Genomic DNA, 21,238 nt, shown 5'->3' with positions numbered 1-21,238 from the left:
GACTGACTACCCACAACACATGCACCATGCACTTTGCAGCCTGCACAGGCTCACATTCTACCTTCACCTATAGAAAGCTAAAGGTTCTCCAGATCGTACTGTACATTTGATATACCATATTATTACCATATATTTTACATGCAGTTAAAAAACTACAATGTGAACGTTGTTTAAAAGGGTGCATTCCTATAATCACCCCCATTACATCTTAATTAATTAGCCTTGACATATTTCACTTGTGTGAGTTCCCCGAAGGAGAGTAGAAATATTCCTGGAAGTGCACATTTTTCTCATAAGGTGGCTCTTTACACCCAGCCGGCACATGTACAGTTATGCAAGTCTGTAATATCAACATTTAGCTATCAGCAAACATTTCGCATACAGTTACACAGTGTAAAACTTTGTAAACTATTACCCTGTGGTTTATATTTGCTTTTATTTATTTTTTAATGGAGCAGAGGACAGTGTGAGTGAATTAGCACTGCCTTGAATAGAGCTCGTGAAAGTAAGGGGGCGGTCTCACGTGACCGGGTGGCTGCTCTGCGCTACCAGTTCACATGACCAGACATGGCTTATTATTCAGTCGGTGTGGCTGTGACCATACTGTCAATGGCTGCGATAGACCTCTAACCGCGCACACTGAGAGTTTCTACCAGCAGGACGTGCTTTAGGATCACTAAACAACTATTTAATTTACATTCAGTCAGCTGAGAAACGTAAACAACAACAGGAAGAAGAACGACGGCGACGCCACAGTTTTAGATTACGGTCCGTAAAGTGAAGCCAGTTCGCCGTGTAGACCCAACCTGCGCCTGCAGCGGCGACACAGCACCGAACAACGCTTCCCCGGGCTCGTGTCTCTTCTACAGGGACAACACAAATAAGAAGACAAAAGGATGAAACTCCCTCACGCTTTGGCCGCGCTCATCATCGCCTGGTTTGCGGTTTTGGGTGAGTGTTTTTGCGGTTTAAAGCTGAAATAAGTAGTCGATTAATCGTATAGAGCGACAGAAGATTAACGCAAACTGTTTTGATAAGAGATTAATAAGAAGTTAGATAAGAGTTTAATCAAACTGTGACACCCTCCTCCAATATATGTAGGCTATATATTTTTTTAATTTATATATGAAGATGTAAATCGGCAGGTTAATTGACAATTAAAATAATCGTTCTAGCTGGTGTCTAAATGTAGCTATATAGTCATATATGTGGACGTACTTGAGTATGAGGTAGGCTATTATTAAAGCAGGTGATAGTCTTGAACCATTAACATAAGATGTAGAAACCGGTTATATTCATTAATGGCTTAACTTAATAATATTATGAATATAATAAGGGATTTCCTGGTGTAGGCCAGTGGAAACTGATATATCCCTCTAAATGTGATCAAAAATGCGGATGTTGGACCCGTGGCACTTCAAAGTTTCGCATGGACCTTTCATAGAAAATCCAAAGGGTCATCTCCTCAGGTAGTTGTGTCAAAACCAAAACAGACCAGAGTTACTGGAGCTGTCCCTGGACTTTATTCTATTCTAATGTAATACCCAGGCTTTGTTAATGTTGTTGACCAGCAGATAGGCCTCTTTATTGTGTCATTTGAGAGCTTCACGTGACCACTATGATGGCTTTGTGTTGCACACAGCCCAGCAGAGGCCTACTACAATGTTAGTTTATGACCAGTTTAAACGGCCTGAACACACACACACACACACACACACACACACACACACACACACACACACACACACACACACACACACACACACACACACAACTGCTGATACAGGAAAACAGGCCAATGCAGTTGTCAAGTAGTTGCAGTATGGTTCTTTACCTGTTAATACGCTCAAATATATCATTTGATTACTTTAGTTATTAACATGTTGAAGTTCAGACATGTGCAACATGTTGAGGACGTCTGCTAAAGACTCTGGTGACCTTAAGAGTTCAAGCCTGCCTGCACCACTATTTCCTCAAAACACAATCCGAATACTTTTCTCTGTTTTGTTATCCTCTCCATGACGAATGTGTAACGCTGCTACAGTATCTGCAGCTTCATACTTTGTACACACAGACGCTTTTACCTCAGGATCAGATTGCAGTGTTGTGTAAACCGTCTGCTGTGTGTTTACAGGGTGAACAGAGAGGTGACATCAGGGTCATGTTTCAGCAAGGCAGCATGGGAAGGAGTGTGTGATTGACAGAGACTGATACAGGACTAAAAACACAGTGCTCTTTCCTTTTAGGATCAATACATTATTTTAATAGGGAAAGCTCAAGATGGAGGGAAGTGAGAAGAATTAGAAAAAGGGAAGAGCATAGTCAGTGGACTGAGTAATAAGTGAGTTTTGAGATTACTACCAGTAGTCCTTTATCAATTTTATCGGACTGAACAGAATATATAAATAAAACTCAATCTAATTGAATAGCATACAATACAGTAAAACAGGAATATGTGCTGTTGGAAAGTTAACCAAAAGCAGTCATACAACAGCCAAAAAATACCTAAACTTCTTTGTCGACATTCTGGGAAGTGTGAAGGAAGCAGTGAAACTCCCATATTGCGTTGTTATAAAAATTGGTAAGAAAGTGTTTTTTTTTTTAAGGGATATGAGTACCGGTAGTAGGGTTGATATGTACATGAGTAGCTGAATAGCCACTGTTTCCAAAAAATCTGTTTGAGAATTACAGCCACTATCACACTCGCAAACCCACACATACACAGACATGCAACAGTGAGTTGGCAGTTTCCGGGGCATGGGGGTTTTAATACCACGCAAGTGTGAAAGTTGCTAGGCTGGTCGAGCTAACAAGTATGGCTCTTGCTGACTCTACTGCTCAGGAGAGCTTCAGTTACACATGTTACAAGTAGCTCTGAGCTCTACAGTTCTGTGAAGGAAAAGAGTCCGAGTGGCTGTGTGGTCTTGGCCTCTCACTTTTAGCTGTCTGCAGACCTCTGCTGGTGGCTTGTGTGAACTGAACTTTATTTTGCATGCAGGGCATGGCATGATGTAACACTTGGTTATGTTGTTGTTGTTGTTGTTGTTGTAATCATCATCACTGCTATCATTTGTACTCATTCTGTAACCTTTTATCAAAGATCCAGATAATGAATACCTTTTCAATATACTGTACAAGTGTGTATTCTAATACCAATATAGTAAAGTTAGTTTGACTCATCATCCGATCACATATGTGCATTAATAATATGTGCTAAGCAACATATCAGTATGTAATGTTAATCATGCGGGATGTTTTTTATTATGAGCTATGACGTACACAAATGAACACTCCAGCGTAACTACCATGCCATATAGTTGTCCAGAATATGGGAGAAAGACAGCTGAAAATAATTTTTCCTCAGTATATTTTCATTTTGAGTGAGTTTGTTTTTAAGATGTTTGCTGCTTTCATTGTAATGTTTTTTTCCATATCTACAGGTTGCATTCAGGCTGTTACTCTTGAGGTGAACAATGGGACCTCCACCTGCATTAAGGCTGAGCTCTCTGCGTCGTTCGCCATCACGTACAACGCCTCCAGCAGCACGGTATGTACAGCGACAACAATATTTCCGTCTCTGAAAGCGTCAATATTGATTGTACCTCCTTGTGAACACCGGTCATATCGCTCGTGTTTCCCCAGAGAACAGTGCAGGTCCCTCTGCCCGACTCCACCACGGTGGATACAGGCAGCAGTTCGTGTAGCACAGGCGACAGATCACCATGGCTGGTGGCGGTGTTTGGACCCGGCCACACACTCGGGCTGAGCTTTTCAACCAATGGAAGTCTGTACAGTGTCACCAACCTGACGCTGCAGTACAACCTCAGTGACACTTCCATCTTCCCTGAGGCGAACAGCTCTGGTGAGAACAGAAACAGGAATCTAATATCAACAGTGTAAGGTGTAAACAGAAGGTACTGTAGGTATGATAGAAAAGATCATTAATGTAATATTACAGCACAGAGAGGACCATTAGCACATATTGATTTAAAATGAAACCGGTAGATTGAATTTGGAATAAACGACTCCATGCAGATATTTATAGTCGCCACTAGCAACCAAAATTTGACCTTAAGCATGATAGGAGCAGAGGTGGAAAAGGTACTAAAATATTGTACTCAAGTAAAAGTACCAATACTTAGATGAAATATTACTCAAGTACAAGTGAAATTACTCAAGTAAAAGCAATAAGTAGTTTGTTTAAAATGTAAAGTAAAAGTTACTTAGTTACATAAAAAAACTGTAAAACGGGGCGGGGGGATTTAGCCAGTGTCCTACATACGGTAGCGCTAGACAAAAATTAGCCCTGCCACAAAACGTTGTTTTGCTAATTGGCAATTACTCATGAAAACTTAATTTGAATTACCAATGCACAAATACTTACCAATACACGTTTCCACAGATTAGATGTGGAGTTATTGAATGCTGCCAGTTCAGTCACCTTTGGCAGGCACATCTGGCATTGCATGATGATGCTATTGGCCCTCTTGAATTTAAATGAAAGACAGTCTTTCAAATGTGGCCAAGGATTTTCATCGTTTTGGGCAGCAGAATTCGACATTTCAGCTAGCATTTCTACTGAAACAGTCTCTGAACTGTCGTCGCGCGCCTGATCCACCTCCATCTGGTTCTCAGTCTCCTACAGAAAGACTTGGCGCCTGGTAGGCAGCCTAGATGCTGATCATTTGTCACTGTAGTTGTTCCGGGTGCGATGTTTATTTATTTATTTATTTTTTCTTTCGGTTTTCGTTAGTCGAAGTTTTTTTTTTTTTTTTTTTAACTCAGTAATGGATGGGATATGTAATGTAGCGAAACACAATGCTTCACTCAAAACGTAATCAAGTACATTTTAAATTACCGATTTTAAAAACTACTTGAAAAATACAAAATACGCAACAAAACTACTCAATACAGTAACATGAGTAAATGTATTTCATTATTTTCCACCTCTGGATAGGAGCACAACAAAAATGTCTTAGTGTGTATTGTTGAATTTACCATATGATTTTTAATAGGTTAACGTATGTTATATCTCAGAAGATCATTGTTTTTCAGAAATAAAGAAATTAATCAGAACTAAAACACATTTCTAACTTGCTAGTAAATATACAATAAACCCCACATGGGCTCATATTTCACAAGTGCCATATTACAGATTTTTAAATAATATGTTTCTGTTTCTATTTGTCCTAGATGTGGTCACTGTGGTGTCAGATTCAGTTGGGATCTGGGCGGCGATCAATACCACCTACCGCTGCGTGAGCCCCACCACTTTTGGAGTTGGTGGAGCAACTGTCACTTTCTCTGATATGAGGCTGGAGGCGTACATGCCAGGAAATGACCTGAGTCCAACAGGTACGACTGGCTGGGTTTCTACCTTGTTTTGACCTGCTAGTTTATGGTTGATAACATGTTTCTTTATCATTTCTTTTGTCGCAGAAAGCGTATGTATGGCAGATCAGGGCAGCACTACAGCTCCACCTACTACAGCTCCACCTACCACTGCCCGGACTACAACAACCGCAGCTCCAGCACCAAGCCCTCCAGGACCACCTGAGCGGGGCACCTACTCTGTATTCAAAAACAACGGCACTGTATGTCTCCTGGCCGAAATGGGACTGCAGCTCAACGTCTCCTATTTTTCTATATCCCAGAATAAGGTATAAGAGAGCTTCACAAGCAAGGACAACGCATAGTAAAATAATCGATGGATAAGTTTTCAGTCTATTCTGCGTAACAAACTTGAAATAAACAAAGTGTCTCTTTGTCTACTTTGCCAGACTATCCAAGAATTAGTCAACCTGACTCCCAATCTGACAAGTGCATCAGGATCATGTGAAGCCAGCAGTGCTTCCTTGGTTTTGACACAGGAGCGGACCACCACGCTCAACTTCACCTTCACTCTGGTAAGATCAGCCCTCGTCTTTTGAGAATTTAGCTACGTGGTCGGTTAGTTTTTGGTTGTGTGTGTGGTAGGGCTGCACAATTAATCTCAATTTGATCTAAATCATAATATGGTCTAGTGCAATATCCTAATTGCATGTGGGGGCGCAAAATTTGTTAAAGGCAAAATATGTGTCAAACCATTTACAATTAAGTATTGTGGTGCTGCAGAGACGTCCCGGCCTACAAATTGTATCCCACAGACTAAAGAAAAAAATATTTGTTTGGTACAGATCCTCGCAGAAATCACACTATAATCATTTTATTTTAATATTTTCAATGAAAATGAGAATAATGATACAAAAATGACCATTTCCTCCAATATTGTGAATCATATCGCAATCGCAATATCAATTTTAAAATAATCGCAATTTGATATTTTCCTCATATCGTGCAGCCCTAGTGTGTGGAGATAATTGATTATTCAAACCCATCTTGTCCACAGAACTCCACGAGCAACAAGTACCACCTGAGCGGGATAACTCTGCTTGCCAATTGGTCTGATATGATTGGTATGTCATTTGTCACAAGCAAGGTATTTTTTGTTGTTGTTGTCCTGGCTCTGATTAGCTTAATTCAACTATTACTGGTCCATCTCTCTCCACAGCTCCCTTCACAGCCAGTAACACCAGTCTGGACTACCTGCGGAGTACGCTGGGCCGCTCCTACATGTGTAACGCAGAGCAAACTCTGGCTGTGGTGCCATTCTTCTCTCTCAACACATTCAGACTGCAGGTCCAACCCTTTGACGTAACTACCAACCAGTTTGCTACAGGTACAAATGCTTTCTTTTATGATCCCTGCTGTTATCCATTTTTGATCCCATGTTCTCTTTGTCTGACCTTCATGTAAATAATGATTATGTTGTTTGGTAGGAGGAGGTAGCAAATAGTTTGCCATTTTAGGCAATAGGCTTTCTTGGAGAGAGTTAGATGAGAAGATTAATATCACTCTGTCTGTGAAAATATAAGGAATAGTTTTATTATGTAACTCTGCTGGCTGTAGCTTTTGAATTTTGAGACTGACATGAGTGGCATCAAGCTTCTCATCTAATTCTGGGCAGGAAAGTGAATAAGCACATTTCCCAAAATGACAAGCTATTCTTTTAAATGGCATTTGTTTAGCTGTATCAAACTCATCCCCACTTGTCACTATTTGGCTCTGGCACAGGGCGTTTATTGCCACATACAAAGTTCTTATTGGCTTGGTTGGCTGGGTATCAGCCTCCAATGAGCACGAAACCAGAACTATTTAAATCGCCAGTCTTGAACAAAGCAGTCTAGCATCCAAGGGCGTAACTTTGGATTCAACAAAGTCGAGGGTTCAGAATCAGAATCCCTCAGTAATCCCTCTATTCAAGCGACATTTCAACATTAACTGCTGAAAGTGGTCAGCCAGAATAAACTGTGGTTGCAAAGAGGTGTTGGGTTTTACTGTAAGAAATCTAAAGAAAGCTACTGCACATGCACATAAATGAAATGCTTGTAAATTCTAAATTCTGCAATATTACTGTACGTTACCTTCTCATCTTTTCTTTCTGTCTCCAGCGGAGGAGTGTCAGATGGACCAAGACCAGATGCTCATCCCCATCATTGTCGGAGCAGCCCTTGCCGGCCTGGTGCTGATCGTCCTCATTGCATATCTAATAGGCAGGAAGAGGAGCCACGCTGGCTACCAGACCATCTGAATGGACCCTTCATTTTACTTTAACCGGACAGACTGAACAGTGGAGAGAGAAACCCGAGTGTGCGAGCGAGAGACTGTGGACACGAGCAGTAGTGAATGAAATAATTGAGTAGTTACTCTGTGGCGAGCGCATGTTTTTGCATATCCTATGTGACCTCTTTTTCTGTGAGATGATGATGATGATGATGATGAGAAGCCAAAGACCTGCTAGTTTTAGATAGTTTGCATCTTGTGTGAAGGACCGAGCCTTCACAAAAGCAAGGATGGCGGCAGTTTGAATTTGCTGTATGTAGCAAGTACACCATCGGCTGTTTACTCTTGTTCCATTAAGTTCTAAGAATTGGTTGAATTTGCTTGAACTGCAGTTTGTTGTTTTTAGCAATGTTATTTATATACATATAAAAAAAAAATCATTTAATATTCCATGCAATTAAAGAGAGTCAAATGTAGGACAAAGATCATTTTTTTAAGTTACAATGGCTTGTGTGTGCAAATAAAAACATTTCAAGTTAGGTGGAGTTTTATTCCTGCACATGCTCACTATGAGCATATGACAATCCCAGTGATATAAAAAGAAAAGGGAAAGCTTCTCCTTTCCAGTCATATTCCTCCACAGTGATTAAATGGTGTGTGGTGGTGCAGTCATACACAGTGCGACTCTGCATTGCTTAAATGTATTCAACATTACAAGTGAACAGGTGCATGGATTTCATTCATTTTTCAGTCTTGCTTTTCCCGACTCAATCCTTAAATAAATGTTAATATAAAATGCAGTGATTTGATCTTTTATTTATTTTTTTTTTTATAGAGAGCAGCCCTTTAAATTATACTTAGAATAATTTCATCATAGTGCACTTGAATTAACGGCTGAGGTCAGGAACTACAACATTTGCTCAAAACCTGAACACATGCAATAAGTACAAGAATCTGATTTTAAATTGTTTAACAAAATCTGTTTCTGTTATGTAATCCAGTATAATTCACATTCGACTTCACAGAAGGTAGTGCCAGCATGGAGTTTTGTCAAATCAACCTTTTGACGTGAAATGCAGTAGGCCTCCTGGCTGTACTCACAGTGTGCAACACATTCTTTATCTGACCTGACCTCTGCCGAGCTTTCTCTCTACAGTGTCGCTGACTTTCTGGAGTAAAGTGCATTATTTAACAGAAGAAGAAGCTACATTTCAAATGGAATCGTCAGCTCATACCGCACATTGCTAAGAATATTCTCCTGTCACCATATATTTACACTTGGGCAGTATTATAGCCTGAAGGAAAATGTTTAAGACACAAACTCAACAGTATGTAGAAGTCACTGTGACATTAGTAAAGTAAAAAAAAAAAAAAAAAAAGGTGCTCATCCTTAGTGGAATGTGTGTATTAACTTTCAGGATCAGTTGGGCCGAGTTCTTCTGTAATAATGCGAGAACGAAATGTCGCCCGCAGCTTAGTCAAGGTTGCCATGGAGAGACTTCCTGGTTCAGTGAAGATTTTCTAGCAGAAAGGCAAGACACACCAGGATTAGAGGATTAAAGACAGCATATGCCAAGAAACACCTGTTTGATACCGATTGGTCTTTCCTCCTAGTGTCACGTGTGATGGAATACCTCCCTTGTCTTTTTACCTGCATGAAAGTGTGGCATTCATCAACAAATGGTCCATGGGTGATCTGCTTGAAGCTTTGGCAGATGTCCGGCAGTGACTGGGCCTGTTGAACCAGAGCCTGGTTGTGTTGGATCAGTGTGAGAGCTACACGGAACAGGATTTTGGAGCCCTCATAGAACAGGCAATCCCAAATCCGCAAAACTGTCTGCAGAGAAACAACAAAGAAGCAAATTACACCAACGAACACATGCACGGTGTTGCACAATAGGACGTTTAACAAACATCTAACGCAACCCAGTCGCAGTGTAACAGTTATAGACCGCATTAGAAACTCTCCAAAACAACAAGCAGTAAGTTGTATGAAGAATTACATCCAAGCGCCACCAGCTAGTGTAAGTAAATTACTGAAAAATGCATGCATACTCTCATTATCATGGGATTGTTAGAATCTAAATCACTTGCTGAATTTCTAGTGCACCAAAAAAGCAATGCTTCTTGCATTGTAAAGAAAAGTAGGGAGAAACAAATGTTACCTTCTTAAATCTTCCTTCCCCTTCGTTGTATTTACCAGCTACCTTAAAATTAGAACTCTGGTGCTTTTCTTTAAAGTGCTCATATTATGCGTTTTCCCTTTCCTTTATTGTGTTATATATCTTTTTTTGTGAACGTTACAGGTTTACAAAGTGAAAAAGCCAAAAGTCCACCCCAAAGGCACTTACCATCTTCCAGAGAAAACACTGTTCACCAACTGCTCCAAACAGCTCTGTTGTAGTCCAGCCTTTACTTCCGTGACGAACGTGCGCCACTTTGTAACACACGTTATAATGCTCGCCTAGCTGCTAGCGTGGCACGCCCTCATACTCTGCTTCTGACTGGCTAGTAGTCCTTACCTAGGTACTGCGCATGTGCGACTCCCAACAAAGATGGTACAGAAGTGCGATGCCTCACTCTGTAGCTAAATGCAATGTGCAGTACAACAAAAATATGGTGTTATTCTGAAAATTAAACCATGTAAACCTATTCTGGTACAACCTCTAAATACACTTCAGCATAATATGAGCACTTTAAGTGGAGAAAAGGAAAAACGTGGACACTGAATCAATCTTGGGATGGGAAATGAGTGACAAATCATATCTGTGTTGCTGCAGTATTCTTAACTCCTACTGCCTGTGTGAAGGCCTGAAATCTCGAGGGAGTAGCATCAACATCTGCATGTGTCACGCCCTCCTAGTGAAGCGCCATGTCTGCGCCAACAAACATAACAGTCCACGCCCCTCCCTAGGCGAACACACTGAGTTAGCAACAACAAGGCCCGTTTACATGGTGGGTTGGCCATTCCACATTGAAAGAATAAAAAAAAAAAAATGTTTTCCTCATTTTTATCTGAATCCACTAAAAGCAGCGCTGGCATAAAGTACACAGTGTTCTGAACAGTGTGCTTTGACAGAGCTTTTATTTTTTAAGAAATTAGAAGCACACTTTACCAACAAAACATTAACAGTTATTGCAACTTTGCTGTCATATATATTAATTAATTAATTAATTAATATATATATTACTGTCTGTTATTCAAGCTTAAACCTTTGAATAAAGCAATTTTGACTGAGGATAAAAGAGTATATAAATAAATTGCGGTGACAATGGCAGGACTTCCCTCCTGTCCACACTGTGAAACACACACAGGTACACCCACCTCTACTGGCAAGACGTCTATGTAGAGACAGATGAACCATCGGGAGACCACCAGGGTCCACATGACATTATGATCCATCATGGTCTGCCAGACTCCGGGGATTTTAACTTTCACCAGTTCCCCTAACACCTCCTGGTCCGTCTTGAGCCCCAGCATGACTGGACTGTAGTAGTCTGTAACCACACACCCCATTGTGAGTTAGGCATTGCTCTTAATTAACTGCAAAGAGATATAAACACATCCATTTTTGTAATACAAAAACAGCATAAATGTAATACAGTTTAAAAGGTCCCATGACATGGTGCTCTTTGGATGCTTTTATATAGACCTTAGTGGTCCCCTAATACTGTATCTGAAGTCTCTTTCCCGAAATTCAGCCTTGGTGCAGAATTACAGCCACTAAAGCCAGTCCCACCATGAGCTTTCCTTAGTATGTGTCATTTCTGTGTCTGTAGCTATTGAGGAGGAGAGAGGGGGGGGGGCAAGGTGGAGGGTGGAGGTGTGGCCTTGACCAACTGCCATGCTTCGCTCGTTTGCAAGCCATGGTGTCTCTCTCTCTCTCTCATGGGTGGACCAAATTCTCTGGGCGGGCAAAGCAGAGAAAGGGGAGGTAACCTTGCTCCTTATGACCTCATAAGGAGAAGATTCCAGATCGGCCCATCTGAGCTTTCATTTTCTCAAAGGCGGAGCAGGATACCCAGGGCTCGGTTTACACCTATCGCCATTTCTAGCCACTAGGGGATCATAGGCAGGCTGGGGGAACACATACTAATGTTAAAAAACCTCATAAAGTGAGATTTTCATGCCATGGGACCTTTAAATTAATTTATATTGACATTTCCGTGTTTGAAAAACGTACTGCAGGTCTTAAGCCACTGGCAGATAAAGACCATGTGACCACCTACAGGATTATTCTTAGGTCAGGGTAAAGGGACGGACACACACACACACACACACAACACAACATACAACACAAGACTTGAACGATACCAATTAATGAACACACCAGGTAAAATTCTAGCGAGTAGTGCTTCCATCAGCCAGAAGGACTTCTCTTCATCTTTTGTGATGATAAGAAGATACCCAGCTATGAAGTTCATCCCCTGAAGACAAAAGAGAGACACACTTAGGTCACACATGAATCTTTCAGCCCTCTCACGAAACAAGGACACATAAAACAAAAGGTTCAAACTGAAACAGGCTGCCTGAGTGGGATTACACACGGATGGGTTCTACATACGAGATGTAGCCATCACCACAGCCCTGCTGCCTGTTTGAATTGCAAACCAGTCTGCTTATGCTCTGGTGAATGTAATGTGCTTTTCAAATGCAAATGATTAACGTAGGGCTATACGGAGACACAAACAGCCTTTCTTTGGACATATATGCGCTGTATAATTGTGCAGAGACTAATATCATGTTATACTCAGATCCTAAATGAGGACACTGCCTAATGGTATAGACACATTTAGCCGACGGGCGACCGTTGACAGAAAACCCCGTCGATATGATCAGTCACGTCCCCGAGGTCCAAAAAACTGCCACAGAACAGACCAAAAAGACGAGAGGCGACGAGACGTAATACATGTCTATAACAGCAGGCGGCGCTAATCTGTAATGTTGCCCAATAAATGAAAACCGGCAGCTGATTGGACGAACGCATCACATGGGTTTGTTTTCTCCGGAAATTCAGAGCCAGACTGTCATGGCGGCCGTTCAGAATACGATCTCATATTGTACTAAAATAGTTCACTGAAACGTGTTTCTGAAAACATTTTAAGCGAGAAATAGGCCATGCAGTTGCTGAATCTGTCTTCATTTCAGCTCAACAAAGGTCAGTTTAAAAGATTTTCATCAGATTTTGAGAGACTGTAGTCACCTCATTCCGCTCGTCATTTCCGTGTGAGTCCCAACTTCCCTGCCGCCGACCGAACATGTCAGGTCGGCCAAAATGAACGCCGACAGCCCCCCAGACTGACAACGGCACGGGACACACCAAACAGATTTGCGTCACTGACCTCGCCAGACTGTCCCACGGCCGATAATCGGCCTGGTGTGTCCCGGCCTTTAGACTTATCACATTCTGCTTTATGCAGGGTTCGTACACCTTTTCCGAGGTCAAATTCAAGCACTTTTCAAGCACTTTCAAGGTCCATTTTAAAGCTTTTTCCAGCACCTTACACCACCGTAAAATATATACCAATACGTAGTCAAATTATTTAGTGTTTTTGTCACATTAAAAGACAATAATATAAACAGCTAAAATTGTGTTTCGTAATAGCAGAAGGATCAGATATTTAAGCAAAACACAAGTTTTATTTTTCAAAATGTATCCCTGTCTAAGCTATCTAACCTGCCTGAGTCAATGTAAAAACAATTACCCCAAAAAACAAATCACTCGACAGGTTCACTTCACTAACCCTGAATTATCACCTTTAAAATGTTTAACCTCTTCATGGTTCCTAACATAACATACAGCAAGACAGCTATGGAGAGGAGCACTGAGTGGGAGGATCTGAGCCAAATGACATGCAGCTGGGTCACGGTGTGTCAAAATCCAGGAAAAAAAAGGTGGTGCACCCTCTCAGATTTTGCTCAAAGTTTATGCTACCCTTAGTGTCCTTTCACACTTTTTTCCCAAATCTAGGGCATGCTGTACAAACTTGTAATGGTTCAGTCATATTGACAGGTTTGTCTTCCAACCTACAAAGTTTGGGCTGCCTATGAAATGTCCAAATATTGCTTCCCAGATAATGGGATTTGCAGGCTGTAAAACTTTAGGAATTTCAAGGGCTAAAAATATCAAGACATAGGATTTGAACAGAAATATTTTACAGGCCTTGGTTTTGGGACACATTCTTGATATAGACAAGGTTTGAACAAAATCTGAGACAGTGCAACAACAACCTGTAATTCCATTTTAAGCCAGAAGACTGACAGTGCACATGCACCTGCCTTGATGCCTATATCAATTGGAAAAATAAAAAAAATAAAAAGTACTTCATTGCCAAGACATATACATTTATCTACTGGAATAGAGCAGTGTAAATATTGCATAAGGCCATCCTCAACCTTACAGTAGGCTACGACATGATTTCTGTTCAGCAATCAACGATTGTTGTTATGCACCGGGCTAACGTTTGCAGGTTTTAATTTGCGGGTAGTTTAATGTTACAGTTACTGTGATGTAACTTTGGCTATGTTCACTGCATATTCCACAAATGAACGTGCCATAACGGACACACACTACTAAAATTACATTATCACACCAAGTACTCTCAGTCACTTGGCCTGCGAATTCTTAGCTAGAAGTTACAAGCCTCAACAAATAGGCGCTAACTGGCGCTAACGTGTACAGTAGGGTACTTCAGTTGGAAACTTACTTCATGTGACTCGAGAGCGCAGACTCGCCTGTTGTGAAAAGCTGTTTCAGTTGTTATCAGTTAGTTTTCGGTATGTGAGGCAAAGATGAACCTACTTTACTGTTTTGAGGCTTGCATTTGCCCATGTTAAATTGTGATATCACCAGTTAACATGGGCGTATATTTCGCTCATGTTAACCTGTGTTAACTTAGACTAAAAGTCCAATGTATAGATAGAAATCTTAAAAACATTTCAGTGGTGTGTAGTGTAGTGGTATAGATGACATAGAAACTAGTCTATCAATTTTTTTTGTCCGTGACGTCCAAGGTTCGAATCCCAGCTAGATCTCTAGTGCGTTGTTTTGTTTTATTTGTTTCCGTTCATACAGTATGTATCCTATTTGTGTGGATAATGCTTAAACTGATGTATTACACATAAACTGGTGATGTTTTCAGCGATCTCCATTATTTTGTCTCACTTGCAAACACTTCGTGAAAATGTGAACCTCTGGCACTCGAGGGGCGGAGGCAGAGCAGAACGCAGGGCAGGGCCTTGTTGAATATTCACTGATTTTATGCAAATATCAACAGTTAACATGATCACCAGCTAAACTGGCACACCGGCAGCGATTTTACGAATCCCACTATGGCCACGCCAAGACCCGCACTTCAATACCATTTATTGGCCAGGTGTCCATGATGCTTACGCAAGGTAGCGTAACCAATCGGCTATCCTAACCTGAACCACTCGAGGTGAAATGCCTTACCCCAACCAATCGAGCTGCTTCTTAGGGCGGGTCTTGGCGTAGTGGCAGATCGCAGTCACACAGCGAGCAGGTTTAATTTTAGGCTCTCCAACATTTTATTTCTCCATTTAATAAACAAACTATTCAGTAAGTTAGGTATTTGTTGTGAAAGAAATACAGTTACAATTTCAAGCATTTTACCCAAAATTCAAGCACTTTTCGAACCTTGAAAACACCCATACGAACCCTGTTTATGATTAATTATGCCCAAATTGAAAGAGCTGATGGAATTAAATTTCACTGAATTGTACTTTGCACATATTCAAGTCACTTTTGCATGTCTTTTGTGGCCTAATCCTTCACTGCAAATTTCAGTCATACAAGACTACAAACAATAATAACACAACATGAAATACATTCATAAATCTTTGCCATACGTGTAAGAAAAAGGTGTAGGAATGGTATTATGCTAAATTTAGTTTAGGCTGGATCTATGCAGTAATATTACCTGACAGTAGCCCACAACTGGGTTGTGGTAGCCAGTAGCCAGTAGCACATTGTACAGAGCTTTCTGCAGACATGGGTTGGATGTCTTGCGGAACTGGACGTTGTCTGGAAATGTTCTGTTCAAGTCTAAACACAAACACACACAATATATTAAAATGTGTTACCAGTGTTATTAAGCACAAATTTCTGTGCCAAAACAATGCAACATCACCAAGAAGCTAAACAAATACATGCAAGCACACATTTCTGTTAGATGGGTACAGGGTAAAGGAATGTTTGCCTTGCAATGTCAGAGACAGAGGACGAAATGATTGTCGCCGTGCTAACTTTCCAGTCCTGGAGTGTTTTAGCGTGTATACGCCTTCATACAATTGGATCTATTACTCTGGCCTTCCTGGATTGTTTTTTTTTAATCTCACACGCACTCTTTCAACACAGCACTGTTTTCTGTCTAAATGGCCAGTAGGGGTGTGCAAAAAAATGTATTCACATTCTAATCGCTATTCAAGCTCTACTGATTCAAAATCGAGTCATAGAATTCAAAAATTGATTCATAGAATCGTTTCTGAATCGAAAATCGATTTTGGATCGAATCTTGAGCCTGAAAAATCGATATTGAATCGAATCGTGACATTTTCTGAATCGTGCACCCCTAATGCCCAGTCAATATTTCAATCAGGGAAACATCAACAGGGTAGCTGGTCTGGTTGAAGAGCAGTCTCACTTACTCACAAAGCCATGCATATGTCACGCTGAACGCTAACAAAATATTCTGTAATGTCAAGAGTAAGGACTCTGAAAACACCAAACTGTCGGGAATCAGTGTGCCCTGTGTGGCTGGCTGTTGGCTGTGGCGTTTGCAGTGTGTCTGGCACTGTTGGCTATGGTCAGCATTAATCAGCCCACTGACAGCATCAGCCTCAGAGGCAGTCAGAGAGAAAGAATTCTCTGACTGGGTGTTCAAATGAAATCTGTTAGAATACTCATTCAGACCACATGCTGACAATGCCATCGCAAAATAAAATTTTACAGGCAATAATGAGACTTTTAATTAAACACATATTGGCGTAAGATAATTGGCTAATTTATTTTGTTCATGATGATCTTTGGATTACAAACGGTTATATCCCCTGATCAAGGGTCAGATAGGAGGTTCAAGTGCAACTTCTTTTTTTTTTTTAAGATAATGTTTTGGGCATTTTCAGCCTTTTTGGAATAGGACAGCAGAACCTAGGGCAAAGGAAAAGGAATGACATGCAGCAAAGGGTTGCGGTTGGAGATGGAACCGGGCCGCTCGTGGAGTAACCCCTATATGGGGCCACTCTACCAACTGAGCTATCTGGGCGCTCCATGTGCAACTTCTAACAGAAGACGTGCGGCAATACACTGCGATTCTTTCCCAGGGCTGGTTCTTTACGGTTTATGCTTTGGTTTCAGGTAAAAGGCAGATTTTGGTGCAAATTACGCCGTCATATCATTTGCATATTAGTGAATTGTTCATCGCAGAATTATTTGCATTAAGTGAAGTTGTTTCCGGTCGTAGCGAGGGAGATAGCACTAAAATGAGAATAGCTGGCCCACCTTAAATGTCAGCCCTACTTAAGTAAGTAAGTGCAGCTGCCGCTGTGGGGCTGTAACACCGTTTGTGCCACTGTGTGCGCTAACCATCATGCGGTGGGCAGAAGACAACGAGCGGACACCCAACCTGTGCGTCAGCTCGTCACCCAGATGCTCTCCACATAGTTTTTACATTAATACACGTTGGCAATGCGCCAACACGCGTAGGCACTGCGCCTAAGCCGTATAATGGCAGGGGAAACTCAATTATTTGATGTTGGCTTGTTGTGTGTCAGGGATTTTAAGGAGATCTGAGTGAGCATATGAGTGAAGGAGAAACCTTTGACAGTCCGACCTGTGCAGATGGTCTCCACCAGTTTGGGGTCGTGCTCGGCTCGGAGCAGGGACTGGTAGTATCCTGGGTTCTTCTCTAGCTGGTCTTGGGCCCCACTGGCTGCCATCCAGATCAGAGCCCGGTGCTCATTGGGAATCCCCTTACGTACGTAACGCTTTACTGAAGGAGAGGAAGAGCATTTGAGTTTAGTTCAGCCTCATTGCATACGCTCATTCTGCGAGGACACTGGTGTGTTCAGTTTTCACACTCACATTTCACATTCTTCTGCACCTTGCGTTTGCCCTTCAGTAGTTTGGACCACTTGATGGATCGTCGGGTGAGCACAACTAGATACTCAGACATGAGCTCCTCGTATGACTCGTAATCAAAGTCCTTTGAGCGCTCAAAGCCATACGGATCCACGCTGAGCCAAAAAGTTAAATTTAGAAACAATGAACAACTTTAAAGAAACACATCAAAAGGATTAAATACTGTTTCAATACATTTCAAATATGTGTGTTTTATATTTTACTAGGTGACATAAACTTAATGTTAAAAAAAAAAAAACATTTTGTAAAAAACTTATTGTCATTAATTAGTCCAGTATCATATAACTGCTAGAGCCTTATCATGCCCCCTTACTTAGCACCTAATTCGGGCACAACTAGATTGGATAAAGCCTTTACAGCACAAAAGAAGACTAATGGTTCCATTTTATTAATGTAATCTTATACACATAACCAAGTGTAGATCTATATCATGTGTATCTACATTACATAGATCTACAATCTGGTTCCACATGAAACAGTTGCGGGTGTAGGTTGCTCAACCTAATGTCTTAGGTAACATGATAATCTTCCTGTGTTTAACCCTTTCACAAGAGCATGTCTGAGCAACTCTGTAAATACTGGATGGAAATATCATTATGCAAACGTTATGTTCCTCATCTGAGAATGACTTTGTTTTCAAAACAAAAGCAAGGGCGCGCATTCGATGTGGAGTGTGTGAATGTGGCTCCTGATTTCAGGTGTTGGTTTGGGTTATCGCCGTTTGTTTGAACTGTGCACCAGCTCACCTTCTCTTAAAAAAAAAAAAAAAAAAAAAAAAAGTATTTAACATATTAAACATGTACAACAAAGCCAAAGAGCTTTAGACAGAATAAACTGTCAAGTGCAGTTCCACGCAAGTCCGACAAACACACTCTGTTGCCAGTTTATTGGGTACACCTAGATAAAACTAAGGCAGTCAAATGCAACAGCTCTGCAATAAAGCTTATGTTCATAGAGGTTAGATATCAGTTTTGTTGCAGCGGTTTTAGAGAGGCGTTGATTGAACTTAATGTTCATTTCGGAGGCTGTAGTTATTAATATTTAGTCTCGCCTGATTGATATAAAAATGGAGTGTACAAAATATTAGAAAACACCTCTAAAACTCCAGCCACAACTACAACCAGCCACTATAATGGCCATAAAGACCATATTAATCTTCTTGAAGGTAGGATTTATTATGAGGCTGTTGTAACACTGAATTAATTTGAGCTAGGTGTACCAAATAACCTGGCAACTGTGTTGTTGTCGTTTTCTTTACAGCTGTAATCTCAAAATGGAACTGTGCACACTATTCTGAAAACCTGAAGCTCGTGTATCAACCATAGACATAAAACAACCTCCAGACCATAGACATGTGTCTATGCTCCAGACTGCTAAATTCTCAGCACAATTCCATTGTTTTCACTCAAAAACATTCTAAATCAACCAAGACTGAAATCGTAAGGACTGCCACCTTAATGTACAAACAATATAATTATATTTGTACATTTTGAACAAGTTTTATTTGATGCGACAAATTGCCCAATTTCCAATGACACAGGCTAAACAAAACTGTATATAACGTTAAACGTCAGCAGGCCACTGCACAACTCCAACAGAAAGTAACCTTATATTAACAGTTAGCTACTGTAAATCTGATTAACGTTAGTCAAATGAATTGCTACTTCTCTTAATACATATATGCTACTTATCAGGTTGGTTATCAACCTCCCAAAATCGACAACATATGATTTAAAACGTTTTAGCAGGCTATATACCGGCTAGTTAACCGTTAAAGCCCATTACGTGTGCTAACGTTACCTGTCCACTCGGTCTTTGGCTCTACCGTCAACCGGGGAGCGGGTCCGATCGGTCGCCTTGTTCTTCTTCTCCATTGCCTCTTCTGCTCCAGTGATATCCTGAGAATATGTGTGCTAGAGTCTCACCATGTATCCGCCGTGTTGTTTTTCTCCAACAAAAAAAAGAGGCCAAAACAAGTTTACAACTACCATGAATGTCGACGTCACAGTTGAGGTAAGTTACCGTTCACTTTGAACTTTTCTCCATGTTTGCGTGAGGAGACTCGGGACGGAGAGACGCTGCTTTTTCCTGGGATTAACATGCTATTCTCGAAAGGGGAAAGCCGCGAAACCAAGCACTTGCTTTAGTTGGATTCTTTCAATATTTTATGGATACGCCGATGTTCACCCCGCGTGGAGAGAGCGGACTTTGCATTTAATGTTATCGCCATCCACATGCACCTGCTGCTTGCTCCTCGGAGTGTTAACGTTAACTAACCAAGCTACAATAACAACAGTTACACGAATGCAACCCAATGTAATCCAAATACAAGTCACTTCCACTCCTCTTGTTCGGACCAACTAACTACTCAATGGAAGATTTCGGACTCGTGACGTTTTTCCCAGGGCACACGCCAATCAGACCTAATGCTGCTTTCGAGGGATTCCCGGAACATCCCACTTCAGGGATCTCACGGGAATCGCTAAATGTGACCTATGGCGCATTCAGGGCGCTTTGGATTGAAAAAAGAGGTGTGCATCAGATTGAGGTTTTAAGTAATGAAGTGTTGACTTTGCTCATAATGTCTCTGCTGTTATATCTCTTTCAGCATGTACTAGTAACAACTGGTAACCACTTAAACAAGTAAGTAAACACCCCTTTTATGAAGTGTTGAAGCTGGTAAAAAAAATAAGAAAATCCTGACATGACTGTTTGTTTATTCAGGAAGCAATAGGCGTTTCATTTCATTTCACATTTTGCTATGTAACATATCACGTAAATATCAACTACTGACACAAACACAGCGTACAACATAACCGTCACATCGGCAACTCCCTGATTAAAAATTCCTAGGGTCCTCCCATTTCCACTAAACGGATAGTAGGCCTAGCCTATGTCCGATAACACGTAAAGGCAGCAAACATGCAAGCTAGCCGCGCCCTCTCCAGTGCAGCCACGTAGCACAGGTAAATACAACCATCTGTTCACCTGAGCCTCTGCTGGGCAGCGTTGCTCCAGTAAAATATAGCTTACCGACTCAAAACAATCTACTGCATGGGTGATTCAGAGCTCCCACGGTTGGAGAAAAACAAGGATTTATTTATTAAGGCCTTGTGTTTAAGAAAATAAATTGATGACCTCAAAATAAACATAATTCTAACCTGTCTCTTTTTGTCCCAGCATCAGCACAGCTTCATGTAGGGAAACATTTGAGGCATACTTTAGATCACCAGATTTCTATTTGATTATGTGCTAATGAGAGAATCTGGAGCAGAGCCTCAGACAGTGTCCCAGCGCTGTCATCCACTTCCAGTAAGGACTGTCGGAAAGTGACACTAAGGTTGTCCTGGTGGGTTTTTGGTGGCTGTCTTTGAACACTCCTTAGTAGCTTCCAATTTAGAAAAGGGAAAGTCATGTGGGGATAAAAAATGTGTTAGTTTAACTTGCACTCACAAGAGGTCAAGTAAAGGACACTG

At 41.1% G+C, this 21,238-nt stretch overlaps 2 protein-coding genes across 2 annotated transcripts; one reads left to right on the top strand and one right to left on the bottom strand.

Annotated features, from left to right (window-relative positions):
- Positions 1 to 545: 545 nt before the first annotated feature.
- On the top strand, positions 546 to 8,167 carry lamp1a (lysosomal associated membrane protein 1a). Its single transcript, XM_039794544.1, has 9 exons — positions 546 to 951; positions 3,441 to 3,547; positions 3,643 to 3,862; positions 5,194 to 5,355; positions 5,440 to 5,660; positions 5,781 to 5,906; positions 6,389 to 6,455; positions 6,551 to 6,718; positions 7,491 to 8,167. The coding sequence occupies exons 1-9, from the start codon at positions 897 to 899 to the stop codon at positions 7,628 to 7,630; spliced, it is 1,266 nt and encodes a 421-aa protein (XP_039650478.1). The 5' UTR covers positions 546 to 896; the 3' UTR covers positions 7,631 to 8,167.
- A 231-nt stretch (positions 8,168 to 8,398) lies between these two features.
- On the bottom strand, positions 8,399 to 20,215 carry grtp1a (growth hormone regulated TBC protein 1a). Its single transcript, XM_039794545.1, has 8 exons — positions 19,563 to 20,215; positions 17,706 to 17,857; positions 17,455 to 17,613; positions 15,544 to 15,668; positions 11,934 to 12,030; positions 10,928 to 11,100; positions 9,254 to 9,439; positions 8,399 to 9,123 (listed from the first exon to the last, which is right to left on the bottom strand). The coding sequence occupies exons 1-8, from the start codon at positions 19,634 to 19,636 to the stop codon at positions 9,010 to 9,012; spliced, it is 1,080 nt and encodes a 359-aa protein (XP_039650479.1). The 5' UTR covers positions 19,637 to 20,215; the 3' UTR covers positions 8,399 to 9,009.
- Positions 20,216 to 21,238: the final 1,023 nt, after the last annotated feature.

The sequence above is a fragment of the Perca fluviatilis genome, chromosome 3 (genome assembly GCF_010015445.1).
Source record: "Perca fluviatilis chromosome 3, GENO_Pfluv_1.0, whole genome shotgun sequence".
Lineage (NCBI taxonomy): Eukaryota > Metazoa > Chordata > Actinopteri > Perciformes > Percidae > Perca > Perca fluviatilis.
Note: the sequence above shows the minus strand (reverse complement) of the source record. Positions and strands in the feature narration are given on the sequence as shown.

Bases quoted from the DNA above. Each gene is read 5' to 3' on its own strand.
- lamp1a (XM_039794544.1), top strand. From the start codon at position 897: ATGAAACTCCCTCACGCTTTGGCCGCGCTCATCATCGCCTGGTTTGCG. The intron at 5,356-5,439 runs GTACGACTGGCT...CTTTTGTCGCAG, and splicing joins AAATGACCTGAGTCCAACAG to AAAGCGTATGTATGGCAGAT. The intron at 6,456-6,550 runs GTATGTCATTTG...CTCTCTCCACAG, and splicing joins CAATTGGTCTGATATGATTG to CTCCCTTCACAGCCAGTAAC.
- grtp1a (XM_039794545.1), bottom strand. From the start codon at position 19,636: ATGGAGAAGAAGAACAAGGCGACCGATCGGACCCGCTCCCCGGTTGAC. The intron at 12,031-15,543 runs GTAATATTACTG...TTTTGTCTTCAG, and splicing joins CAGTTGTGGGCTACTGTCAG to GGGATGAACTTCATAGCTGG. The intron at 11,101-11,933 runs GTGTGTTCATTA...GTGTGGTTACAG, and splicing joins ACTCGCTAGAATTTTACCTG to ACTACTACAGTCCAGTCATG.